The following is a 20,000-nucleotide window of genomic DNA, read 5'->3' on the forward strand; positions in this document are numbered from 1 at the left end:
TATTTTTATTAAACTGATAAGAACAGATACTACACTTGATCTTAGCCAAAGTGCCGAGAGCGGCGCTGAAGTTAAGCAGGACGACCAATTACGCAATGACGCACAGCTGCACACTCCGAAGGCTGTCCCATTTGTGCATTACACCAGTCAAAGGAAGGACTCTTGCCTTGCCTTCGGAGGACCCGACTCTGAAGGAAGGATCCTACCAAGGAAGGATCCTTGACATTGGGACACAGCCTGTGTGTGTGTGTGTGCTGCATTCCTCCACAGTCATCATGATGACGTCACTGAGGGCTCCACCTGTGTGACGGCTGACACGTGACACCTGCTGCAGGTGACAGAGTGGTCACTTTATTAGGAACAACTGTGTGTGTGTGTGTGTGTGTGTGTGTGTGTGTGTGTGTCTGTGTGTGTGTGTGTGTGTGTGTGTGTGTCTGTGTGTGCTCTCAGGGCTGCCTACATGTCCCATGATGCACTTCACTTCGTTATTTAATCTGATAAATAAACAAGAAAAAACAATTTCTGATTCAGTTTTAGTGAAATTAACAAACAAAACTGCCTGTCTGTCTGTCTGTCTGTCTGTCTGTCTGTCTGTCTGTCTGCCTGTCTGTCTGTATTTCTGTCTGTCTGTCTGTCTGTCTGCCTGTATTTCTGTCTGTCTGTCTGTCTGTCTGTCTGTCTCACAGAACTGAGATCAGCTGTTTCCTGTTCAGGATCCAGACTATAAACCAGACCAGGGTCAAGGTCCAGGAGTGTGTGTGTGTCTGTGTGTGTGTGTGTGTGTGTGTGTGTGTGTGTGTGTGTGTGTGTGTGAAATACAAACAGTGTGGTACCAGCTGTGTGTGTGTGCTCAGTACACATCATTAATCTCTTCATATCATAAACTGGATGTTTATATATTCGTCATGGAAACGACAACAACTCTCAGTGATTCAACCATCAGCTGGTTCCAACAGAAACATTCATGTTTCTGGATCAAAACGGATTCTGAACTCCGTGTTTCTCTGCAGGTCATGTGACTTCTGGTGGCGTACGGCCCGTGGGCGGCGAGCGAGCTCCCGGCGGTCAGCAGGTGTGAGCGAGGCATCATGGGAGACGGAGGCCCCCTGCAGACGGAGGGGAACGCCCTCCTGAAGGCCGTCTTCCAGGGCAAGCTGAGGCTGACCCGCCTGCTGCTGGAGGGCGGAGCTTACATCAACGAGGGCAACGAGCGCGGGGAGACACCGATCTCCGCCGCCTGCCTGGCGAGCTACGACGACGCCCCGACCCGGCAGAGGATGGTCAGGTACCTGCTGGAGAAAGGCGCCGACCCCAACATCCCCGACAAGAGCGGCAGAACAGCGCTGATGCACGCCTGCGCCGAGCAGGCGGGGAAGGAGGTGGTCTCGCTCCTGCTGGAGAACGGAGCCGACCCCAGCCTCAAAGACTACTCCGGCTCCTCCGCGCTGGTCCACGCCATCAACCGGGGCGACCGCGACACGCTGCAGGTGCTGCTGGACGCCTGCAAGGCCAAAGGGAAGGAGGTGATCATCATCACCACCGACACGTCTCCGTCCGGCACCAAGAAGACCAAACAGTACCTCAACTCGCCACCCTCGCCGGGCATCGTGGACAAACTGTCCCCGGCCTGCATGTCTCCGTCAGAGGTCGAGATCGGCACCTCCTCGCCGGCGGCGGGAGACGAGGGCCGAGACGAGGAGGAGAGCATCTTCAGCTTCGCTCTCACTTCGGCTTTACCGTTACCGTCGGCCCGGCCGCCGGGAGAGAAGAGGCCGCCGCCGCCACGCAAGCTGCTGAAGAGGCTGAACTCGGAGCCCTGGGGGCTGGTGGCGCCCTCCGTGCTGAGCGCCGTTCCCCCGGAGAGGGTCGGCGGCGGCCTGCAGGAGGAAGGGGATCTGAGCCGGACCATCACGGAGATCAACGGCCTGACGATCACTGAACCGGCGAGACCTCTGTTGTCACGGCGACACAGCATCGAGACCCACGACCCCTGCTCCCCGAAACTCATCGACCGGTCCTGCTCCGAGGACTACGCGGCCCTGTCCGGTTCCTCCTGGGCCGATAAGGTCCAGCAGCACCAGATCCTGTACCGCAGGAACACGGCTCCAGAGTCCCAGGAGAACGCCGGCGGACCCGGGGCACTCGCCGCCGCGCGGGCGCTCGCTCACCCCAAACTGACCCGCATGGAGCACTACGAGTCGGACACCCATCTGAGTCCGGAGTCCATCCCTGGATCTCCAGACTCGGGCCGGGTGTCGGTGGAGCGGAGGAGGTACAACGCCTCGCCGCTGTCCCTGGTCACCAGCTCGTCCCGGGAGTCTCTGGAGAACATCCCCAGCTCGGTGTCGCCTGTCACCGTGCGCCGCCGCCCGCCGGGGCTGCTGGAGCGCCGCGGCTCAGGGACGCTGCTGCTGGACCACATCTCCCACACCCGGCCCGGCTTCCTGCCGCCGCTCAACATCAACCCACAGAGACCTATCCCCGACATCCGGGCCAACGGCAAGCCCACCTCGCCGGTCCACTCCGGGGGCCACAAGATCCTGGTCCCCGTGGCGCCCGCCTCGCCGAAACGCGGCCCCGACTTCAAGATGAAGAAGAAGCTTATGAGGAGACACTCGATGCAGACGGAGCAGATGAAGCAGCTCTCCACCTTCCAGGAGATCCTCGCCGAGAAGGTCATCGAGTCCAACGGGGATTGATGACAGGAGGGCGGGAGCAAAGCATGCTGGGTAGCTGCAGAGACTCTCACGGCGGGGGCGATTTACTGTGAAGCGTCTCCATCAGATCATCACCTCACTGAAGAACTCGTCTCAGACCTCCGACCGCCGCACCGACCAGCAAGTTTACCAACCACTTGAGCCACGATCGAGTTTTAAACCAACAAAGTAACAAACAGTTGGTTTAAAAGCAGATGGTTTTAAACTGGATCAGACTAGTTTAAACTGGATCAGACTGTTTTAAACGGGATCAGACTAGTTTAAACTGGATCAGACTATTTTAAAACTGGATCAGACTGTTTTAAAACTGGATCAGACTAGTTTAAACTGGATCAGACTAGTTTAAACTGAATCAGACTGTTTTAAGCTGGATCACACTGGTTTAAACTGGATCAGAATGGCTTAAAATGGATCAGACTGGTTTTAAACTTGATCAGACTGGTTTTAAACTAGATCAGACTGGTTTTAAACTGGATAAGACTAGTTTAAACGGGACCAGACTGGTTTTGAACTGGATCAGACTGGTTTAACAGGATCAGGCTAGTTTAAACTGGATCAGACTGGTTTTAAACTGAACCGTGGACGTGTCGAGGGACTCTGAGTTCATGTTGACTTGTTTACAGGAGGATCCTTTAACTCAAAGGGTCCCGGTCTGGGTGCAGGTCTCTGCAGGTCTCTGCAGGTCCCTGCAGGTCCAGTTTACAGAACTTTCCTGATGCTTCCTCTGCTGATCGCTTCAGTCTCAAACTGAAGACGTTCGATGTTTACAGACGCTCGATTTGCACTGAAGTCCACAACACGAACCGTCCGCCGGCCTGAAGTCGACCTGAGGACCTGCAGGTGGACTCGTGGTCTCCATGAATGAAGCTAACATGTTTGTTTTATTGGTTTAAACTACCTGCTGCGCTGTACGTACTGTAATTATCTATAATGTGACGTTTCCGTGGTAACGAGCTGAACCAGCGTGTCCATGTTGCAGCTCAGAGGGACGCCAACTTTAATCAAACGTGGTTTTCTTGTTTATGAAATTCCAAAGAAGTCGTGCAGACGATTTGAACCAAAACCTGCTGAGACTGTAAATACTGTAACGACTGAAGCACTTCACCTGGTTCACCACACGGGGGGCGCTGCAGGACCCGAGGACCTCGAGTCCGCTCAGCTGTGTGTCCAGAGAGCCAACCTGCAGGGAGCCTAGCTTAGCTTTGGCTAACAGTTCCCCCTGCTTTCAGTCTTCATGCTAAGCTAAACTAACAATTTCCCTCTACTTCCAGTCTTTATGCTAAGCTAAGCTAACAGTTAACCCCTGCTACCAGTCTTTATGCTAAGCTAAGCTACCAGTTAACCCCTGCTTCCAGTCTTTATGCTATGCTAAGCTAACAGTTAACCCCTGCTACCAGTTTTTATGCTAAGCTAAGCTAACAGTTAACCCCTGCTACCAGTTTTTATGCTAAGCTAAGATAAGAGTTAATCCCTGCTACAAGTCCTTATGCTAAGCTAGCTGGACACACAGGTGAACATGTGACTCAGGAGTAGAAACAGGATGTTTTTATAAAGTTTTATTTAAATGAGCGTCTCTGATTCTTTAATTTCGATAAAGTTTGACTGAAACATTTTAATGAAGTCGAGATAAAGTTAAAAAAACTTTCTGATCAGAGAAACGTTTTTGAAGTGGGTCCATTAAGACCAGTCTGATCGAGTTTAAACCAGTCTGATCCAGTTCAGACCAGTCTGGTGCAGTTCAAATCAAGATCAGACTGGTTTAAACTGGACCAGACTGGTTTTAAACTGCAACAGACTGGTTTTAAACTGGACCAGGCTGGTTTTAAACTGGACTGGACTGGTTTAAACTGGATCAGACTGGTCTTAAACTGGACCAGACTGGTTTAAACTGGACCAGACTGGTTTTAAACTGGACCAGACTGGTTTTTAAACTGGACCAGACTGGTTTGACTAGATCAGACTGGTTTTAAACTGGACCAGACTGGTTTTAAACTGGACCAGACTGGTTTTTAAACTGGACCAGACTGGTTTGACTAGATCAGACTGGTTTTAAACTGGACCAGACTGGTTTTTAAACTGGACCAGACTGGTTTAAACTGGCCAAATACTGGTTTAACTGGACCAGACTGGTTTTAAACTGGACCAGGCTGGTTTTTAAACTGGACCAGACTGGTTTAATTGGACCAGACTGGTTTTAAACTGGACCAGACTGGTTTAAACTGGACCAGACTGGTCTAAACTGGACCAGACTGGTTTAAGTGGGTCAGACTGGTTTAAGTGGTGGTTGTCCAGATACTTGAAGTTGAAACTAAATTATTTTTGTAAGCCTGTTAGCAGATAGAAACGTCTCTGATGAACCTGTGATCTATTTTTCTTCTTCACTCTGATTGTAACTCAAACTGTGGAATAAAAACATTTGTTTCATGTTCAGAAAGCAGCAGATCCTTCACAATAAAAGCGGTGTGGTGACCTGAGGTCAGAACATGAAGATGATAAAACGTTGATGATCCTGATGATGACATTAGAGCCTCCGGAGCTCAGCTCTAATCCAATCAGCTGAGAGAACAGACCTCTTATCTCTCAACCGCTCCCTTCTGCAAACACCACCTTCAGCCGGACACGGTAAACACCAGGACCTGGAGACTAGGACCTGGAGACCAGGACCTGGAGACTAGGACCTGGAGACCAGGACCTGGAGACCAGGACCTGGAGACTAGGACCTGGAGACCAGGACCTGGAGACCAGGACCTGGAAACAGCTGTTTTATTATAAACAGCTGTTTACTATAATAAAGAGCTGTTTTATTATAAACAGCTGTTTACAATAATAAAGAGCTGTTTTATAATAAAGAGCTGTTTTATAATAATCAGCTGATTATAATAAATATATAAACAGTTGTTCTCTGGTTTTTATAGAGCAGAGATAGAAATATTTAATGATAAGGGATCATGCTCAGTGAGACAGCAGGAACACACACACACACACACACTCTACAGTGAGTGAGTGGGTGTGGGCGGGGCTTAGATGTGGGCGGGGCTGAGACGGGTGGAGCAGCAGCTGGCGGAGGATCTCCATCACTAACGGATCTGATCTTCAGTCTGTGAGTAACGTCTCTGTTTGTTAAAAACATCTGGAGAGGAAAGGCTTTGGTTGTTGTTTGTTTGTTTGAGTTGTTGTTGGTGCATGAAGAGGATCAGAGCAACAAGCAACAGGCTGGGAGGAGACAGAGAGAGAGAGAGAGATCTTTTTTGTCATTTTGTGTCTTTTTGGCCATTGTGTGTCTTTTTTTTTGTCTTTTTTTTTTTTTTGTCATTTTGTTTTTTTAGACATTTTGTGTCTTTTTTTGTCCTTTTGTGTCTTTTTTGGTCATTTTGTGTCTTTTTTGGTCCTTTAGTCCAACATAAAATGTGATTTTTAATCTTTTTTAACTTTCAAAACACTATCATGCTCAATAAAGAATGTTAAATGTGTCAAATGTGACCAAAGGTGTCAAATCTACCATATAAGAGGGTTCCATCCAGTTCTATCATTCGATACTAAATCTATTTGAGCTTGTCTCCAGTTTTACTTGGTATATCATCATCAAACTGAAACTGGCCTCATGGAGTTTACAGCCAGAACTTTAGAGGTAAATGTACAGTAGGGCTCCACGCTGCTTTGTTTTCTAGTCTGATGGAGGCAACAAGTCTGGATTATTTGGAGCTTTAGAGACTCTAGAGGGTTAAAGTCTGTCTCTCTGTGAACATGGACAGGTCGTCTCACTGGGACATGTCGGCCTCAGGGACGCCCAGCGTGGTTCTGGTCACTCGGGTCCAGAGACGTGTCCTCCGGGTCTTCCCTCCACCTCCTCCACCTCGGGGGACCACCGCCCCCCCTGAGGACAACTACACCTTCAACAGGGCCACGCCGCTGGTGGTCGGGGTGAGACTCCACCTGAGACTAGAGACAAGAAGACAAGTCTGCTGGTTCACTTTATTCTGTCTGTCTGTCTGTCTGTCTGTCTGTCTGTCTGTCTGTCTATCTGTCTATCTGTCTGTCTGCCTGTCTGTCTGTCTGTCTGTCTGTCTGTCTGCAGATGGTCCAGATCATCTTTGCTGTGGGGATTCTGGTCCTGTGTGTCATGGTGTTCACGTCTGGTTCAGACAGACTGGCCGTGTCCAGCGGAGTCGTCCTCTGGGGCCCAGTGACGGTCAGTCTGAGTCTCTAGTCTCTGGTCTCTAGTTCCTGGTCTCTAGTTCCTGGTCTCTAGTCCCTGGTCTCTAGTCTCTAGTCCCTGGTCTTTAGTCTTTAGTCCCTGGTCTTAAGTCTGTAGTCCCTGGTCTATAGTCTTTAGTCCCTAGTCTTTAGTCCCTGATCTATAGTCTTTAGTCCCTAGTCTTTAGTCTTTAGTCCCTGGTCTCTAGTCCCTGGTCTGTAGTCTTTAGTCCCTGGTCTATAGTCTTTAGTCCCTGGTCTCTAGTCCCTGGTCTTTAGTCTTTAGTCCCTGGTCTGTAGTCTTTAGTCCCTGGTCTTTAGTCCCTGGTCTGTAGTCTTTAGTCCCTGGTCTTTAGTCCCTGGTCTGTAGTCTTTAGTCCCTGGTCTGTAGTCTTTAGTCCCTGGTCTTTAGTCCCTGGTCTGTAGTCTTTAGTCCCTGGTTTCTGGTTTCTGTTTCCCTGCAGTTCATCATAGCTGGATCTCTGACGGTGTTTGCTGGTGCTTCACTGAAAGAGACTCTGGTGAGTAACTCCTCATCACTGTAGTCCAGGTCTTCAGGTCTTCAGGTCTTCAGGTGTTTCAGGTGTCCTGATGTGTCTCTGCAGATTAAATCTGCTGTGCGCTTTAACATGGTTGCTGTTGTGGCTGCGCTGGCTGCCACCGTCCTCTTCTTCGTGGACGTGGCTATCGGGATGAAGAACCACAACGACCCGTTTGTGCACCACAGAAACCTCAAAGACCAGGTCAGTCTTTAGATTTGATTTACACTTATTTTTACACTGATACAGTGATTCATACTACGATGATTGTGTTTGTGTTGAGGTTTCCAACACAGCCCAACTTAGTTTGGAGGAACTTGTCTAGCTCCTGGTCCAGAGCTGGTTCTCTCACAGAACACGAGGAACTGGAGACAATGAATCCCTTTTAGAGGTTCTAATTCTCGGGAGCTCTCAGGAGCTCTGGGTACCGTTGATGGTGTGTTTAGGTGGTTTTCAGGCTGGAAGATGGAGGCTCCGCCATCAGGACTGTGTCAGACAGAACCAGAGAGTCTGGACCAAGACGAGGGACCACAGGGTCCTGTCGTGTCCAGAGGAAGGGGGGCGACTGGTAAAACTGGTCTTTAGTCCCTGGTCTTTAGTCTTTTGTCCCTGGTCTATAGTCTTTAGTCCCTGATCTTAAGTCTTTAGTCCCTTGTCTTTAGTCTTAAGTCCCTGGTCTTAAGACTTTAGTCCCTGATCTTTAGTCTTTAGTCCCTGGTCTTTAGTCTTTAGTCCCTGGTCTTTAGTCCCTTGTCTTTAGTCCCTGGTCTTTAGTCATTAGTCCCTGATCTTAAGTCTTTAGTCCCTTGTCTTTAGTCTTTAGTCCCTGGTCTTTAGTCTTTCTTCCCTGGTCTTTAGTCTTTCTTCCCTTGTCTTTAGTCTTTAGTCCCTGGTCTTAAGACTTTAGTCCCTGATCTTTAGTCTTTAGTCCCTGGTCTTAAGTCTTTAGTCCCTGGTCTTTAGTCCCTTGTCTTTAGTCCCTGGTCTTTAGTCATTAGTCCCTGATCTTAAGTCTTTAGTCCCTTGTCTTTAGTCTTTAGTCCCTGGTCTTTAGTCTTTCTTCCCTTGTCTTTAGTCTTTAGTCCCTGGTCTTAAGTCTTTAGTCCCTGGTCTTTAGTCACTAGTCCCTGGTCTTAAGACTTTAGTCCCTGATCTTTAGTCTTTAGTCCCTGGTCTTTAGTCCCTGGTCTTTAGTCATTAGTCCCTGGTCTTTAGTCTTTAGTCCCTTGTTTCCAGACCACAGGCTCCTGGAGTGTCCAGACGAAGGGGGATAACTGGTAAAACAGGTTTTATTTTTTTCCAGGGTCTCCAGTACACAGGTTTTTCATTTCCCATGTCCTTTCTGGAGTTCGGTTTGTCCCTTCAGGTGGTCCTGAGCCGCTGCAGAGGTTGTGAGCCACAGGTGAGTCCCACCGCACCTCAAGTCCCTGGTCTTTAGTCTTTAGTCCCACTGCACCTGAACCCAGCAGGTCCCTGGTCCGGGTGAGTCCAGCTTTGGTTCTGGTTGAAGACAGATTTGTTGTGTTTGCAGGCGTACACCATCACCAACCAGGTCTACGGAAGCGATGCAGTCGCCATGGAGACTCCGCCCCCACACCAAGCCCCGCCCACAGCATATGCCCCGCCCCCTCCCTATGAGGTCTGTGATGCAGGTCTGAGGTCATGTGATCAAATCAGCCTTATTGCTTGTTGTTGTTGAATGTTTGTGTTGTTCTTTACAGAAGCTTCCAGACCACGCCCTGTGAGCTGAGGCCACGCCCCCTTCTGACTGACATCATCACATGTAGTATCGTCTCAACCCGTCAGACTTTGATCACTTTAAACGTTTTAGACTGAATACTTGAGTCGGTCTGGTTCAGGTTCAGAGTTCCTCCTAAAGCTTCTCCACTCACATTTAATGGATGAACTCACTGAATGTCTCCAACTGTGTTTAGTCCCTGGTCTATAGTCCCTGGTCTTTAGTCCCTGATCTTTAGTCTTAAGTCTCTGGTCTTTAGTCTTTAGTCCCTGATCTTTAGTCTTTAGTCTCTGGTCTTTAGTCCCTGGTCTATAGTCTTTAGTCTCTGGTCTTTAGTCCCTCATCTATAGTCTTTAGTCCCTGATCTTTAGTCTTTAGTCCCTGGTCTGTAGTCTCTAGTCCCTGGTCTATAGTCTTTAGTCTCTAGTCTTTAGTCCCTGGTCTATAGTCTTTAGTCCCTGATCTTTAGTCTTTAGTCTCTGGTCTTTAGTCCCTGGTCTATAGTCTTTAGTCTCTAGTCCCTGATCTTTAGTCTTTAGTCCCTGGTCTATAGTCTTTAGTCCCTGATCTTTAGTCTCTGGTCTTTAGCCTTTAGTCCCTGGTCTGTAGTCTTTAGTCTCTAGTCTTTAGTCCCTGATCTTTAGTCTTTAGTCTCTGGTCTTTAGTCCCTGGTCTATAGTCTTTAGTCCCTGGTCTATAGTCTCTGGTCTTTAGTCCCCGGTCTGTAGTCTCTAGTCCCTGGTCTGTAGTCTCTAGTCCCTGGTCTATAGTCTTTAGTCCCTGGTCTGTAGTCCCTGGTCTTTAGTCTTTAGTCCCTGGTCTATAGTCTCTGGTCTTTAGTCCCCGGTCTGTAGTCTCTAGTCCCTGGTCTGTAGTCTCTAGTCCCTGGTCTATAGTCTTTAGTCCCTGGTCTGTAGTCCCTGGTCTTTAGTCTTTAGTCCCTGGTCTGTAGTCTCTAGTCCCTAGTCTGTAGTCTCTAGTACCTGGACTTTAGTCTCCATTCTGTAGTCTCTAGTCCCTAGTCTTTAGTCTCTAGTCCCTGGTCTGTAGTCTGTAGTCCCTAGTCTCTAGTCCCTGGTCTGTAGTCTCTAGTCCCTGGTCTATAGTCTTTAGTCCCTGGTCTATAGTCTCTGGTCTTTAGTCCCCGGTCTGTAGTCTCTAGTCCCTGGTCTGTAGTCTCTTGTCCCTAGTCTGTAGTCTCTAGTCCCTAGTCTGTAGTCTCTAGTCCCTGGTCTTTAGTCTCTAGTCCCTGATCTTTAGTCTTTAGTCCCTAGTCTCTAGTCCCTGGTCTTTACTCTCTAGTCCCTGGTCTGTAGTCTCTAGTCCCTGGTCTGTAGTCTCTAGTCCCTGGTCTATAGTCTCTAGTCCCTGGTCTGTAGTCTCTAGTCCCTGGTCTCTAGTCCCTGGTCTGTAGTCTCTAGTCCCTAGTCTCTAGTCCCTGGTCTGTAGTCTCTAGTCCCTAGTCTCTAGTCCCTGGTCTGTAGTCTCTAGTCCCTGGTCTGTAGTCTCTAGTCCCTAGTCTCTAGTCCCTGGTCTCTAGTCCCTGGTCTGTAGTCTCTAGTCCCTGGTCTGTAGTCTCTAGTCCCTGGTCTCTAGTCCCTGGTCACATGTAATGGAATTCTCTAACTGTGGAACAAAAACATGAATAAAAATGTTTATTCACAAAAACTAAAGTTTCCGTCTGAACACAAAATATTTTGTCCTTTAGTTTTAAATGATTCATGTTTTACATTTTCCACTTTATTTACATTTGAAGACTGTTGGAATGGTTTCCAGTATAAATGAGCGATTATATTATTATTATAATAATTATTATAATATTATCTGTCGGGACAGGAAGTGTCTGATTAGAAAACAAGCTTCAAGGACGTAACGTCCCAATAATCAGAGCCTCCTGGCCACGCCCCTCCTGCTGGCCACGCCCCTTCGGTCTAACCACGCCCCTCCTGTTGGCCACGCCCCTTCGGTCTAACCACGCCTCTTTCATTTGGGCCACGCCCCTTCTGCTTAGCCACGCCTCCTCCATGAACTCCACCATACAACGAATCAACAAACGAATAAATCAGCTGCTGAACGTTCAGATATTTAATGAAGTAAAAAACAGTTTCAAAAACATTCAAAAGTCAACAAAAACAAACAAACAGGGAGTGACAGAAAATATTTACAGTTATTGACGGTCAATACTCAAAGCAGCCGATCATTAATGAGTGAATCCTGATCTGATCAATAATCTCAAAGAAGTGAAACGACTTTTCGTTTCAGTGTTTTTGTCTTTTTTGGTCTTTTAGTGTTTTTTATTCTCAGTGGAAATATAAAATATTTACACAGAATGATGATTAATAAGATGAAACGCTGCGTTCACAACAAACACAAACAGTTTGTTACCGTGACGACAGCAACAAGCTTCAGTCTGATTCAGTCTGAAGACAAAATTAATTCTTTATCTGTGATTTAATGCCAGTAAACAGTTTTATGTTTCATCATTAGTTTGGTGAGAAGCTTCAGAACCAGATATAATGTAGTGACAGATATATATATATATAAAAAGATGTACAGAGATAAAGAAACACATTTAGATATAATAAAACATATAGAGAGATGTATAGAGCTCTGAGCCTGTAGTGAGACATAAAACAGAGTTCAGAGCTTCACTTGTTTCATTTCTTGAAGAACTTCTTGTTGAGGAGGAAGATGAGCAGGTTGACGTTGACCTTCGCCTTGTCGAACATCTTCATCACCGCCACGCCTTCATACTGCAGCTGCAGCAGGTCCTGCAACACATTACACACAGTGTTTAGCCTGGTTCAGCCCAGCGTTTAGCCTGGTTCAGCCCAGCGTTTAGCCCGGTTCAGCCCAGCGCTTAGCCCGGTTCAGCCCAGCGCTTAGCCCGGTTCAGCCCAGCGTTTAGCCCGGTTCAGCCCAGCGTTTAGCCCGGTTCAGCCCAGCGTTTAGCACGGTTCAGCCCAGCGTTTAGCCCGGTTCAGCCCAGCGTTTAGCCCGGTTCAGCCCAGCGTTTAGCACGGTTCAGCCCAGCGTTTAGCCCAGTTCAGCCCAGCGTTTAGCACGGTTCAGCCCAGCGTTTAGCCCGGTTCTGACCTGGTATTTGAGCAGGAACTCTTCCATCTCGACTCCCAGGAATCGAGCCTTGACGCTGAAGCTTCCTCTCTCCGTTCCTGGAACGATGTCGAACACGACGTTCTTGAACCTGCAGCGTTCAGATGAGTGACAGGTTATATAGATTATAGATTATAGATCGTCTATATATTGTGTTCTAATGAGTCTCACTGTGAGGCCGGCAGGTCCTGGATCTCCAGCAGGACTCCTTTCTCCTGCAGCCGGGCGGCCGTGTAGCTCAGAGGCTTCTTCTTCCCTCTGTCTGCCTTCTTATTGGTCGCTTTGCTGCAACACACAACCAATCACAGCCTGCAGCCTCTGTGTGTGTCTGTGTGTGCCTGTTTGTGTCTATACCTGTGTGTGTGTGTGTGTGTGTGTGTGTGTGTGTGTGTGTACCTGTGTGTCAGTTGGTCCAGACAGGAAGTGATGTAATCCCTGTAGAAGTCTTCCTGCTGGCGGTGGAAGCTGCTCTTCAGCTGCAGGGCGCCGAGCGTCTGACGCAGCTTCTGAAGCTCCGCCCCTCGCCGCTGGCGCCGCACACGCTGCTGACGGATGTCCTGAGGGGGCGGAGCCAACACGTTAGATAATACTATACTATTAATATTATAATAATAATAACTACTGCAGGGTTCAAATATTACAGTACAGCGCTGGAATAACAATTTTTATTAATATAGTATAACAATATAATAATATTTAAATATTATGTTATAAGAATAATAATATTTTGTAATTATTATTTTATTATAATAATACAATATAATGTTATAATAATATTACAACATTATTACAATAATTATAAAATATTATAATATATATTTTATTATTATAGAAATAATATAATATTATTAATAATATAATATTATTCTAATAATAATATTACTGCAGTACTTAAATAATAATATCATATATATATATATATATATAGATATAAAATATATTAATGGTTGTGGGCGTGGCCTGTGGGGGGGGGGGGGGGTCACCTTGGCGATGAGCTGCAGGACCTGGTTTTGGCTCTCGGGGGGGTTCAGGACTCCGAGTCCCTCTAAACGACGGATTCCCCGCAGGATCTTCTTCTTCTTCTCCTCGAGGCTCAGGTTGCCGTTGGCGACCAGCGACTCGTTCCTCTTCAGCTTGTCGGGCGTTCGAGCGTCCTGCCGAGCTCGCCGCTGCACCAGCCAATCGTGGGACGCCTCCTGGTCACGTGACACCGAAGTTCTCAGGATGTGACTCAGAGAGTCACCTGACTGCGTCCTGATGACGTCAACGACCAGCTGCTTCACGCTGCAAAACAAACAGACTGAGCAACTAGTAGGCTAACAGGCTAACATGCTAAGCTACCTCAGCAGCTAACATGCTAAGCTACCTGAGCAGCTTACAGGCTAACATGCTAAGCTACCTGAGCAGCGAACAGGCTAACATGCTAAGCTACCTGAGCAGCAGGCCTCTGGCGTCCGGTTGGTCGTGTGACTCGTTGAAGATGTCGAACTTGTTGGTGAGACTCAGAGAAACCTCAGATCCTGGATCAGCTGACTCACCTGAGGAACAGAAACCAGATCCACCTGATCATTAATGTGGCTCCGCCCCCCGCAGCAGCTGATTGGTTGATGAGGTCGTAATAATTACTGTACCCATGAGGTCCTGCAGGGCCGGGACCGGCCCCAGGTCCTTCAGCAGCAGCCTGAGGGGGTCTGAGGGGTCCGAGGCCAAAACCTCCTGGTGCTCCAACAACAACTGAACGAACACACACACACACACACACACACACACACACACACACACACACACACACACACACACACACAATGAGGCAGCTTTCTTATGACCCAGGACCTGGTTTGGACATTCAGGACACACTGGCTGTATCCCAAAGTCAAGGATCCTTCCTTTGGAGTCGGGTCCTCCAGAGCTGAGGCCAGAGAAGTTCCTATCACTGGTGTAACAGACTAATAGAACAGCCTTCAGTGTGCGTCATTGTGTAACTGGACGTCCTGTTTAAATTCAGCGCCGCAATTTCAAAATCAGTTCACCACTTTAACATGTCTTTAATATCAGCACTTTGACATATATTACATAATTATTATTATATTAGTGGAAGTGGAAGAAGATTCTTTAAGGTTGAATCTCTATGATTTATCAAGTAAAAGCCAGAAAGTGGATTAAACCTGAATATTTCACTGATCCTGGCTGAATTTAGCCGCTACTTAGTTTCATAAAAGTAGCGGAGCATAACTCACCGTGGAGATGTGTTCTGGGATTTACAGTACAATAAGTTATTTCTAAGTATAAATAAAGGATAATAGCAGACTGTTGATCTGTTAACACAATAAACAAATGTAAAACCTTGTGAATGGCATAGCTACATATACTTTACACATAAAACATCATAATCTCAGGGCTTGAAGCTGAAAAAAATCCTGTGCCTGATTTTTTTTTATGCATGGGGGGGATCTTGGCACTGATCAGCAATCAATCAATCAATCAAAGGGTCTTAGAGGGTCGGATACATGGACGACAAGAGTCGGATTGTTGAAGTGGAACAGCATACAATCATTTATGACATTTAACATATTCTTTCTATAAGGATAGATGGTCAGATCAACAGATCTTCCACGTCGGAGAAGCAAAGTAAGCTGTTTGTTGTTGTTGTTTACCTTATACGCAGTTTATCACGGGATCTCGCGGTCTCCCGTATGGTCAGGATTATCGCGTGTTCTCGTTACCTCGGGTGTATGCGGCTGGCTCGCTACGCTGCCGTTACGCGCCCGGTGGGAACTGACGCCAGGCAGAGGACGGACGCTAACCCTAACCCCAGTAAGGTTGACGAGTGGGAGAGCGCACGGACCGTATAGCCGTGTTTCGACTACCGCCGGGAAAGTCTCAGGCCACATCCTCTCTAATGTCCGCTCACTGCGTGTCTCCACAACAAGTTAGCCCCCAGAGCGATTTAGAGACTCTGGAGGTGACGTATGGTTTTCGCCGTTGCTAACTGTGCACAGAAAATGATCATAAACAAAGCAGCATGGCTAATTATTATGCACAGTGTCTCCGCTGATCATAAACATAGTAATCGTGAATTAACAGCATCACTAACTGTGCACAGAGTGTCTGGTGCTTGTTGTAAACAAACAGAGATCGCTAAGTGAACACCTGCAGCAGCACATACACACTGTACTGCTACAGAGCTAACTGTAGCTAACTGCCTGGTCCTGGACCTGGTCCTGGTACTGACCTGGTGTGTGTTGAGCAGCTCGCTGACGGAGATGTAGACGACGGGTTTGTTGACGATAAGCAGCTCGGAGAACTCGTCCATGTTGAACCGGTCCTCCGGCTCCGGGACGTCACAGACGCTCCACAGGAACTTCCTGTCAAACATGAAACCCAGTCAGTCCAGTCCCAGTCGGGTCAGTCCAGTCGGGTCAGTCCGGTCCCAGTCGGGTCAGTCCAGTCGGGTCAGTCCGGTCCCAGTCGGGTCAGTCCAGTCCGAGTCGGGTCAGTCCGGTCCAGACGGGTCAGTCCGGTCCCAGTGGGTTCAGTCCGGTCCAGTCGGGTCAGTCCGGTCCGGTCCAGGCGGGTCAGTCCGGTCCAGGCAGGTCGGTCCGGTCCAGGCGGGTCAGAACCTGCAGTCGGTGACTCACCTGAACTTGGCGTGCGTCTGGCTGATGTACTGGTTCAGCGCCCTGACGTGGGCCCCGTCTCCGTGGAAGTGTTTGTTGGCGGCGGCTTGCTGCAGCATGCGGGCGATGGAGCCCAGCAGGTGGCGCTGCTCCGGCTGCAGCGCGGCGCCGGCGGACCGGTCCACCACGTCAAACCCGTCTGGCGCCACGACGGCCGGGTTCATGTAGCGGTAATACACCAGGTGACCCACGACCTGCCGGAGAGAGAGGGGACCAGGTCTAGACCAGGAGGGGACCGGGTCTAGACCAGGAGTTGACTGGGTCTAGACCGGGAGGGGACTGGGTCTAGACCAGGAGGGGACCGGGTCTGAATCAGAATCTTACCTTGTAGAGTTCGTCCTCGCTGGCAGCAGGAAACTTTTCCTTCAGAGCGTCTCGGAGAACCTTCGCTGTGTACCGCAAACCATAACTACAACAGACACAAACACAAATACACAACCTGAATACACAACAAGAACAAATGGTGGAGACTTACGGTAGTTTAGGAGGTGTACGGGTGGAGACTTGCGGTAGTTTGTGAAGGTGAACGGGTGGAGACTTACGGTAGTTTAGGAGGTGAACAGGTGGAGACTTACGGTAGTTTAGGAGGTGAACAGGTGGAGACTTACGGTAGTTTAGGAGGTGAACAGGTGGAGACTTACGGTAGTTTAGGAGGTGTACGGGTGGAGACTTACGGTAGTTTAGGAGGTGAACAGATGGAGACTTACGGTAGTTTAGGAGGTGAACAGGTGGAGACTTACGGTAGTTTAGGAGGTGAACAGATGGAGACTTACGGTAGTTTAGGAGGTGTACGGGTGGAGACTTACGGTAGTTTAGGAGGTGAACAGGTGGAGACTTACGGTAGTTTAGGAGGTGAACAGGTGGAGACTTACGGTAGTTTAGGAGGTGTACGGGTGGAGACTTACGGTAGTTTAGGAGGTGAACAGATGGAGACTTACGGTAGTTTAGGAGGTGAACAGGTGGAGACTTACGGTAGTTTAGGAGGTGAACAGATGGAGACTTACGGTAGTTTAGGAGGTGAACAGATGGAGACTTACGGTAGTTTCGGAGGTGAACAGATGGAGACTTACGGTAGTTTAGGAGGTGAACAGATGGAGACTTACGGTAGTTTCGGAGGTGAACAGATGGAGACTTACGGTAGTTTGTGGAGGTTGGAGGTGATGGCTTTGAGGACGCGGTCCGTCAGGTTCTTCAGGTTGATGATGGCGATGTCGATGCGTCTCTGGACCTCGGGGTGACTCAGAGCCTCTTCAGGTGAGACGTCGTACGGCAGCGAGCTGACAGGTGAGACAGATGAAGCAGGTGAGACAGATTAAGCAGGTGAGACAGATGAAGCAGGTGAGACAGATGAAGCAGGTGAGACAGATGAAGCAGGTGAGACAGATTAAGCAGGTGAGACAGATGAAGCAGGTGAGACAGATGAAGCAGGTGAGACAGATTAAGCAGGTGAGACAGATGAAGCAGGTGAGACAGATGAGGCAGGTGAGACAGGTTAGTCAGGTATGTTTATAGATAATAATGTGTGAGTGTGTCCGTTCCCACCTCCTGGTTCCGGTCTGGGTCTCGGTGTGGTTGATCCAGCTCTTGTAGACCTCCAGCGGGTCGGTGCGGATGCTGAGGCTGCGGTCCAGCAGGACGTCCTGCAGCGCCGGGCCCAGAGCGTCCCGCAGCGCGTTCTGACCGCCGGCGTGCCGGTAGAAGTTCACCAACATCTTGATGACGAAGGGGTTACCTGTGACCACGTCCTGAGGCTGCTCCACCTTCAGCCTGACACCACACAGGTAAACAGGTACGTTACTGACACCACACAGGTAAATTACTGACACCACACAGGTACACTTCACAGGGACTCACCTGTGTGTGTGTGTGTGTGTGTGTGTGTGTGTGTGTGTGTGTGTGTGTGTACCTGATCTCGGAGCGCAGCGCGGCGGTGAACAGCTGCAGCAGCAGGAAAGCGTCTCTGCAGTCGGCACCGTAGTTAAACACACTGAACACCAACATCTCCATGAAGCTGGTGGAGCGACTCTGAGGCATCAGGAAGATCAGCTGGGCCAGGTACAGAGGCTGGGTCTGGGGACAGGTAGGTCAGGTGGGACAGGTAGGTCAGGTGGGACAGGTAGGTCAGGGAGCACAGGCAGGACAGGTAGGACAGGTAGGATGGGTAGGACGGGTAGGACAGGTGGGACAGGTAGGACAGGTAGCACAGGTGGGACAGGTGGGACAGGTAGCACAGGTGGGACAGGTAGGATGGGTAAGACAGGTAGGATGGGTAGCACAGGTAGCACAGGTGGGACAGGTAGGATGGGTAAGACAGGTAGGATGGGTAGGACAGGTCGCACAGGTGGGACAGGTAGGAAAGGTAGGAGAGGTAAGACAGGTGTGTGTGTCTCACCTGCAGCAGGTAGAACAGGTGCTGGTAGGCCTCCAGTCTCTGTCTCCTGTCCCGGCTCAGGGCCTTCAGTCCTCGTCTCCTCTGGACGTCCATCATGTCCGACAGCTGCTCCTTGTTCTTCTTGGTCAGCTTCTTACAGTGAGACACCACTTCCTGTCCAGAGAGACAGACAGGTGAGGGACACTGAGGGGACACTAAGGGCCACTAAGGGGACACTGAGGAGGACACTGAGGGACACTAAGGGGACCCTGAGGAGGAAACTAAGGGGACACCGAGGGACAGACGGGTCCTACCTGCAGCGTGGCCCGGTTGCGGACCAGCAGGCCGATCTTCAGGTCCATCATGTCCAGGTCGTCCTCCAGTCGGCGGTTGAAGCGGATCGTCCTCACCACGTCCTCCCTCAGACGCAGAAGCTCCGCCTCCTCTCTGATGTCACCGTCGCCGTGGTCCAGCAGGTGGACGAACTTCCTGAGGACGGACAGCGGGGGCGTGGCCGAGTGCACTGAGACAGGTGAGGGGAGGGGGAGGGGCTTAACGATGACCTCATCACAATGACGTCACACCAGATCCGACCAATGAGAGACGGCGCCTCGTAAACTCACCCAGCGTCCGGTACTCGTCTCTCGCTCTGCTCGCCCTGAAGAACGCCTGGATCTTCACCACGGCGCCCACCTGAGGACACACGCCGTTACCACGGTTACTAGGGCGTTACTACAGCGTTACTATGGCGCTCAGAGGGAGGAGCCAGGACAGGTCACCGACCAATCAGGACTCACCTGACGACTGAGGAAACTCAGCCGAGCTCGATACTTCCTCCTCGCCGACCACATCCGCACCAACGACTGGATCTGTTTACAAATCAACGACATGTTTACAAACATCAACGACATGTTTACAAACATCAACGACATGTTTACAAACATCAACGTCATGTTTACAAACATCAACGACATGTTTACAAACATAAATGTCATGTTTACAAACATCAACGACATGGTTACATCATTTAAGGATCTGTTCGTAAACATTTAACATGTTTGTAAACATTCAAAATGTTTCCATGTTACCTTGACAACAGCTCTCCAGTTCGTGTAGAGGAACTGCAGCCTCTGTCTGTACGCCCTCTGCTGGACAAACCTCCTCCAGTGAGCCTGAAGACAGAGACAGACAGGTCAGAGACAGACAGACAGGGCAGAGACAGACAGACAGGTCAGAGACAGACAGACAGGGCAGAGACAGACAGGTCAGAGACAGACAGACAGGGCAGAGACAGACAGACAGGTCAGAGACAGACAGACAGACAGGTCTGAGACAGACAGGGCAGAGACAGACAGGTCAGAGACAGACAGACAGGGCAGAGACAGACAGACAGACAGGTCAGAGACAGACAGGGCAGAGACAGACAGACAGGTCAGAGACAGACAGGGCAGAGACAGACAGGGCAGAGACAGACAGACAGGTCAGAGACAGACAGAAAGGGCAGAGACAGACAGACAGACAGGTCAGAGACAGACAGGGCAGAGACAGACAGGTCAGAGACAGACAGACAGGGCAGAGACAGACAGGTCAGAGACAGACAGACAGGGCAGAGACAGACAGGTCAGGGACAGACAGGTCAGAGACAGACAG

The 20,000-nt window shown here is 49.4% G+C and overlaps 3 protein-coding genes and 1 non-coding gene across 4 annotated transcripts in view; 2 read left to right on the forward strand and 2 right to left on the reverse strand.

Moving 5' to 3' along the window:
* The window catches only part of LOC131977054 (U2 spliceosomal RNA), a 186-nt gene extending 119 nt beyond the window's left edge, over nt 1–67 (reverse strand). The window contains exon 1 of the small nuclear RNA XR_009394851.1: nt 1–67. This exon is cut by the window's left edge and continues 119 nt beyond it. This is a non-coding gene — a small nuclear RNA (U2 spliceosomal RNA).
* LOC131977042 (ankyrin repeat domain-containing protein 34A) overlaps nt 1–3,800 on the forward strand; it is a 5,257-nt gene extending 1,457 nt beyond the window's left edge. The window contains exon 2 of the mRNA XM_059340299.1: nt 1,011–3,800. Coding sequence (XP_059196282.1) covers nt 1,089–2,699 — 1,611 coding nt within the window. The 5' untranslated portion in view covers nt 1,011–1,088 and the 3' untranslated portion in view covers nt 2,700–3,800. The remainder of the gene's footprint in view (nt 1–1,010) is intronic.
* Nucleotides 3,801–6,461: 2,661 nt separating this feature from the next.
* Nucleotides 6,462–9,596, forward strand: LOC131976099 (membrane-spanning 4-domains subfamily A member 15-like). Its single transcript, XM_059339013.1, has 7 exons — nt 6,462–6,638; nt 6,793–6,906; nt 7,376–7,432; nt 7,517–7,654; nt 8,754–8,852; nt 8,982–9,089; nt 9,172–9,596. The coding sequence occupies exons 1-7, from the start codon at nt 6,462–6,464 to the stop codon at nt 9,193–9,195; spliced, it is 717 nt and encodes a 238-aa protein (XP_059194996.1). The 3' UTR covers nt 9,196–9,596.
* Nucleotides 9,597–11,260: 1,664 nt separating this feature from the next.
* iqgap3 (IQ motif containing GTPase activating protein 3) overlaps nt 11,261–20,000 on the reverse strand; it is a 24,124-nt gene continuing 15,384 nt past the window's right edge. The window contains exons 19-36 of the mRNA XM_059339870.1: nt 19,439–19,522; nt 19,148–19,219; nt 18,974–19,043; nt 18,665–18,873; nt 18,372–18,524; nt 17,886–18,049; nt 17,522–17,746; nt 17,116–17,256; nt 16,304–16,388; nt 15,941–16,173; nt 15,535–15,667; nt 13,934–14,036; nt 13,735–13,840; nt 13,286–13,586; nt 12,699–12,859; nt 12,474–12,587; nt 12,285–12,393; nt 11,261–11,959 (exon numbers count right to left, since the gene is read on the reverse strand). Coding sequence (XP_059195853.1) covers nt 11,846–11,959; nt 12,285–12,393; nt 12,474–12,587; nt 12,699–12,859; nt 13,286–13,586; nt 13,735–13,840; nt 13,934–14,036; nt 15,535–15,667; nt 15,941–16,173; nt 16,304–16,388; nt 17,116–17,256; nt 17,522–17,746; nt 17,886–18,049; nt 18,372–18,524; nt 18,665–18,873; nt 18,974–19,043; nt 19,148–19,219; nt 19,439–19,522 — 2,577 coding nt within the window. The 3' untranslated portion in view covers nt 11,261–11,845. The remainder of the gene's footprint in view (nt 11,960–12,284; nt 12,394–12,473; nt 12,588–12,698; nt 12,860–13,285; nt 13,587–13,734; nt 13,841–13,933; nt 14,037–15,534; nt 15,668–15,940; nt 16,174–16,303; nt 16,389–17,115; nt 17,257–17,521; nt 17,747–17,885; nt 18,050–18,371; nt 18,525–18,664; nt 18,874–18,973; nt 19,044–19,147; nt 19,220–19,438; nt 19,523–20,000) is intronic.

Source organism: Centropristis striata, chromosome 8 (genome assembly GCF_030273125.1).
Source record: "Centropristis striata isolate RG_2023a ecotype Rhode Island chromosome 8, C.striata_1.0, whole genome shotgun sequence".
Classification (NCBI taxonomy): domain Eukaryota; kingdom Metazoa; phylum Chordata; class Actinopteri; order Perciformes; family Serranidae; genus Centropristis; species Centropristis striata.

Coding starts and splice junctions, on each gene's coding strand:
- LOC131976099 (XM_059339013.1), top strand. CDS start 6,462: ATGGACAGGTCGTCTCACTGGGACATGTCGGCCTCAGGGACGCCCAGC. Junction 6,907..7,375: donor TCCTCTGGGGCCCAGTGACG/GTCAGTCTGAGT, acceptor GTTTCCCTGCAG/TTCATCATAGCTGGATCTCT. Junction 9,090..9,171: donor CCCCGCCCCCTCCCTATGAG/GTCTGTGATGCA, acceptor TGTTCTTTACAG/AAGCTTCCAGACCACGCCCT.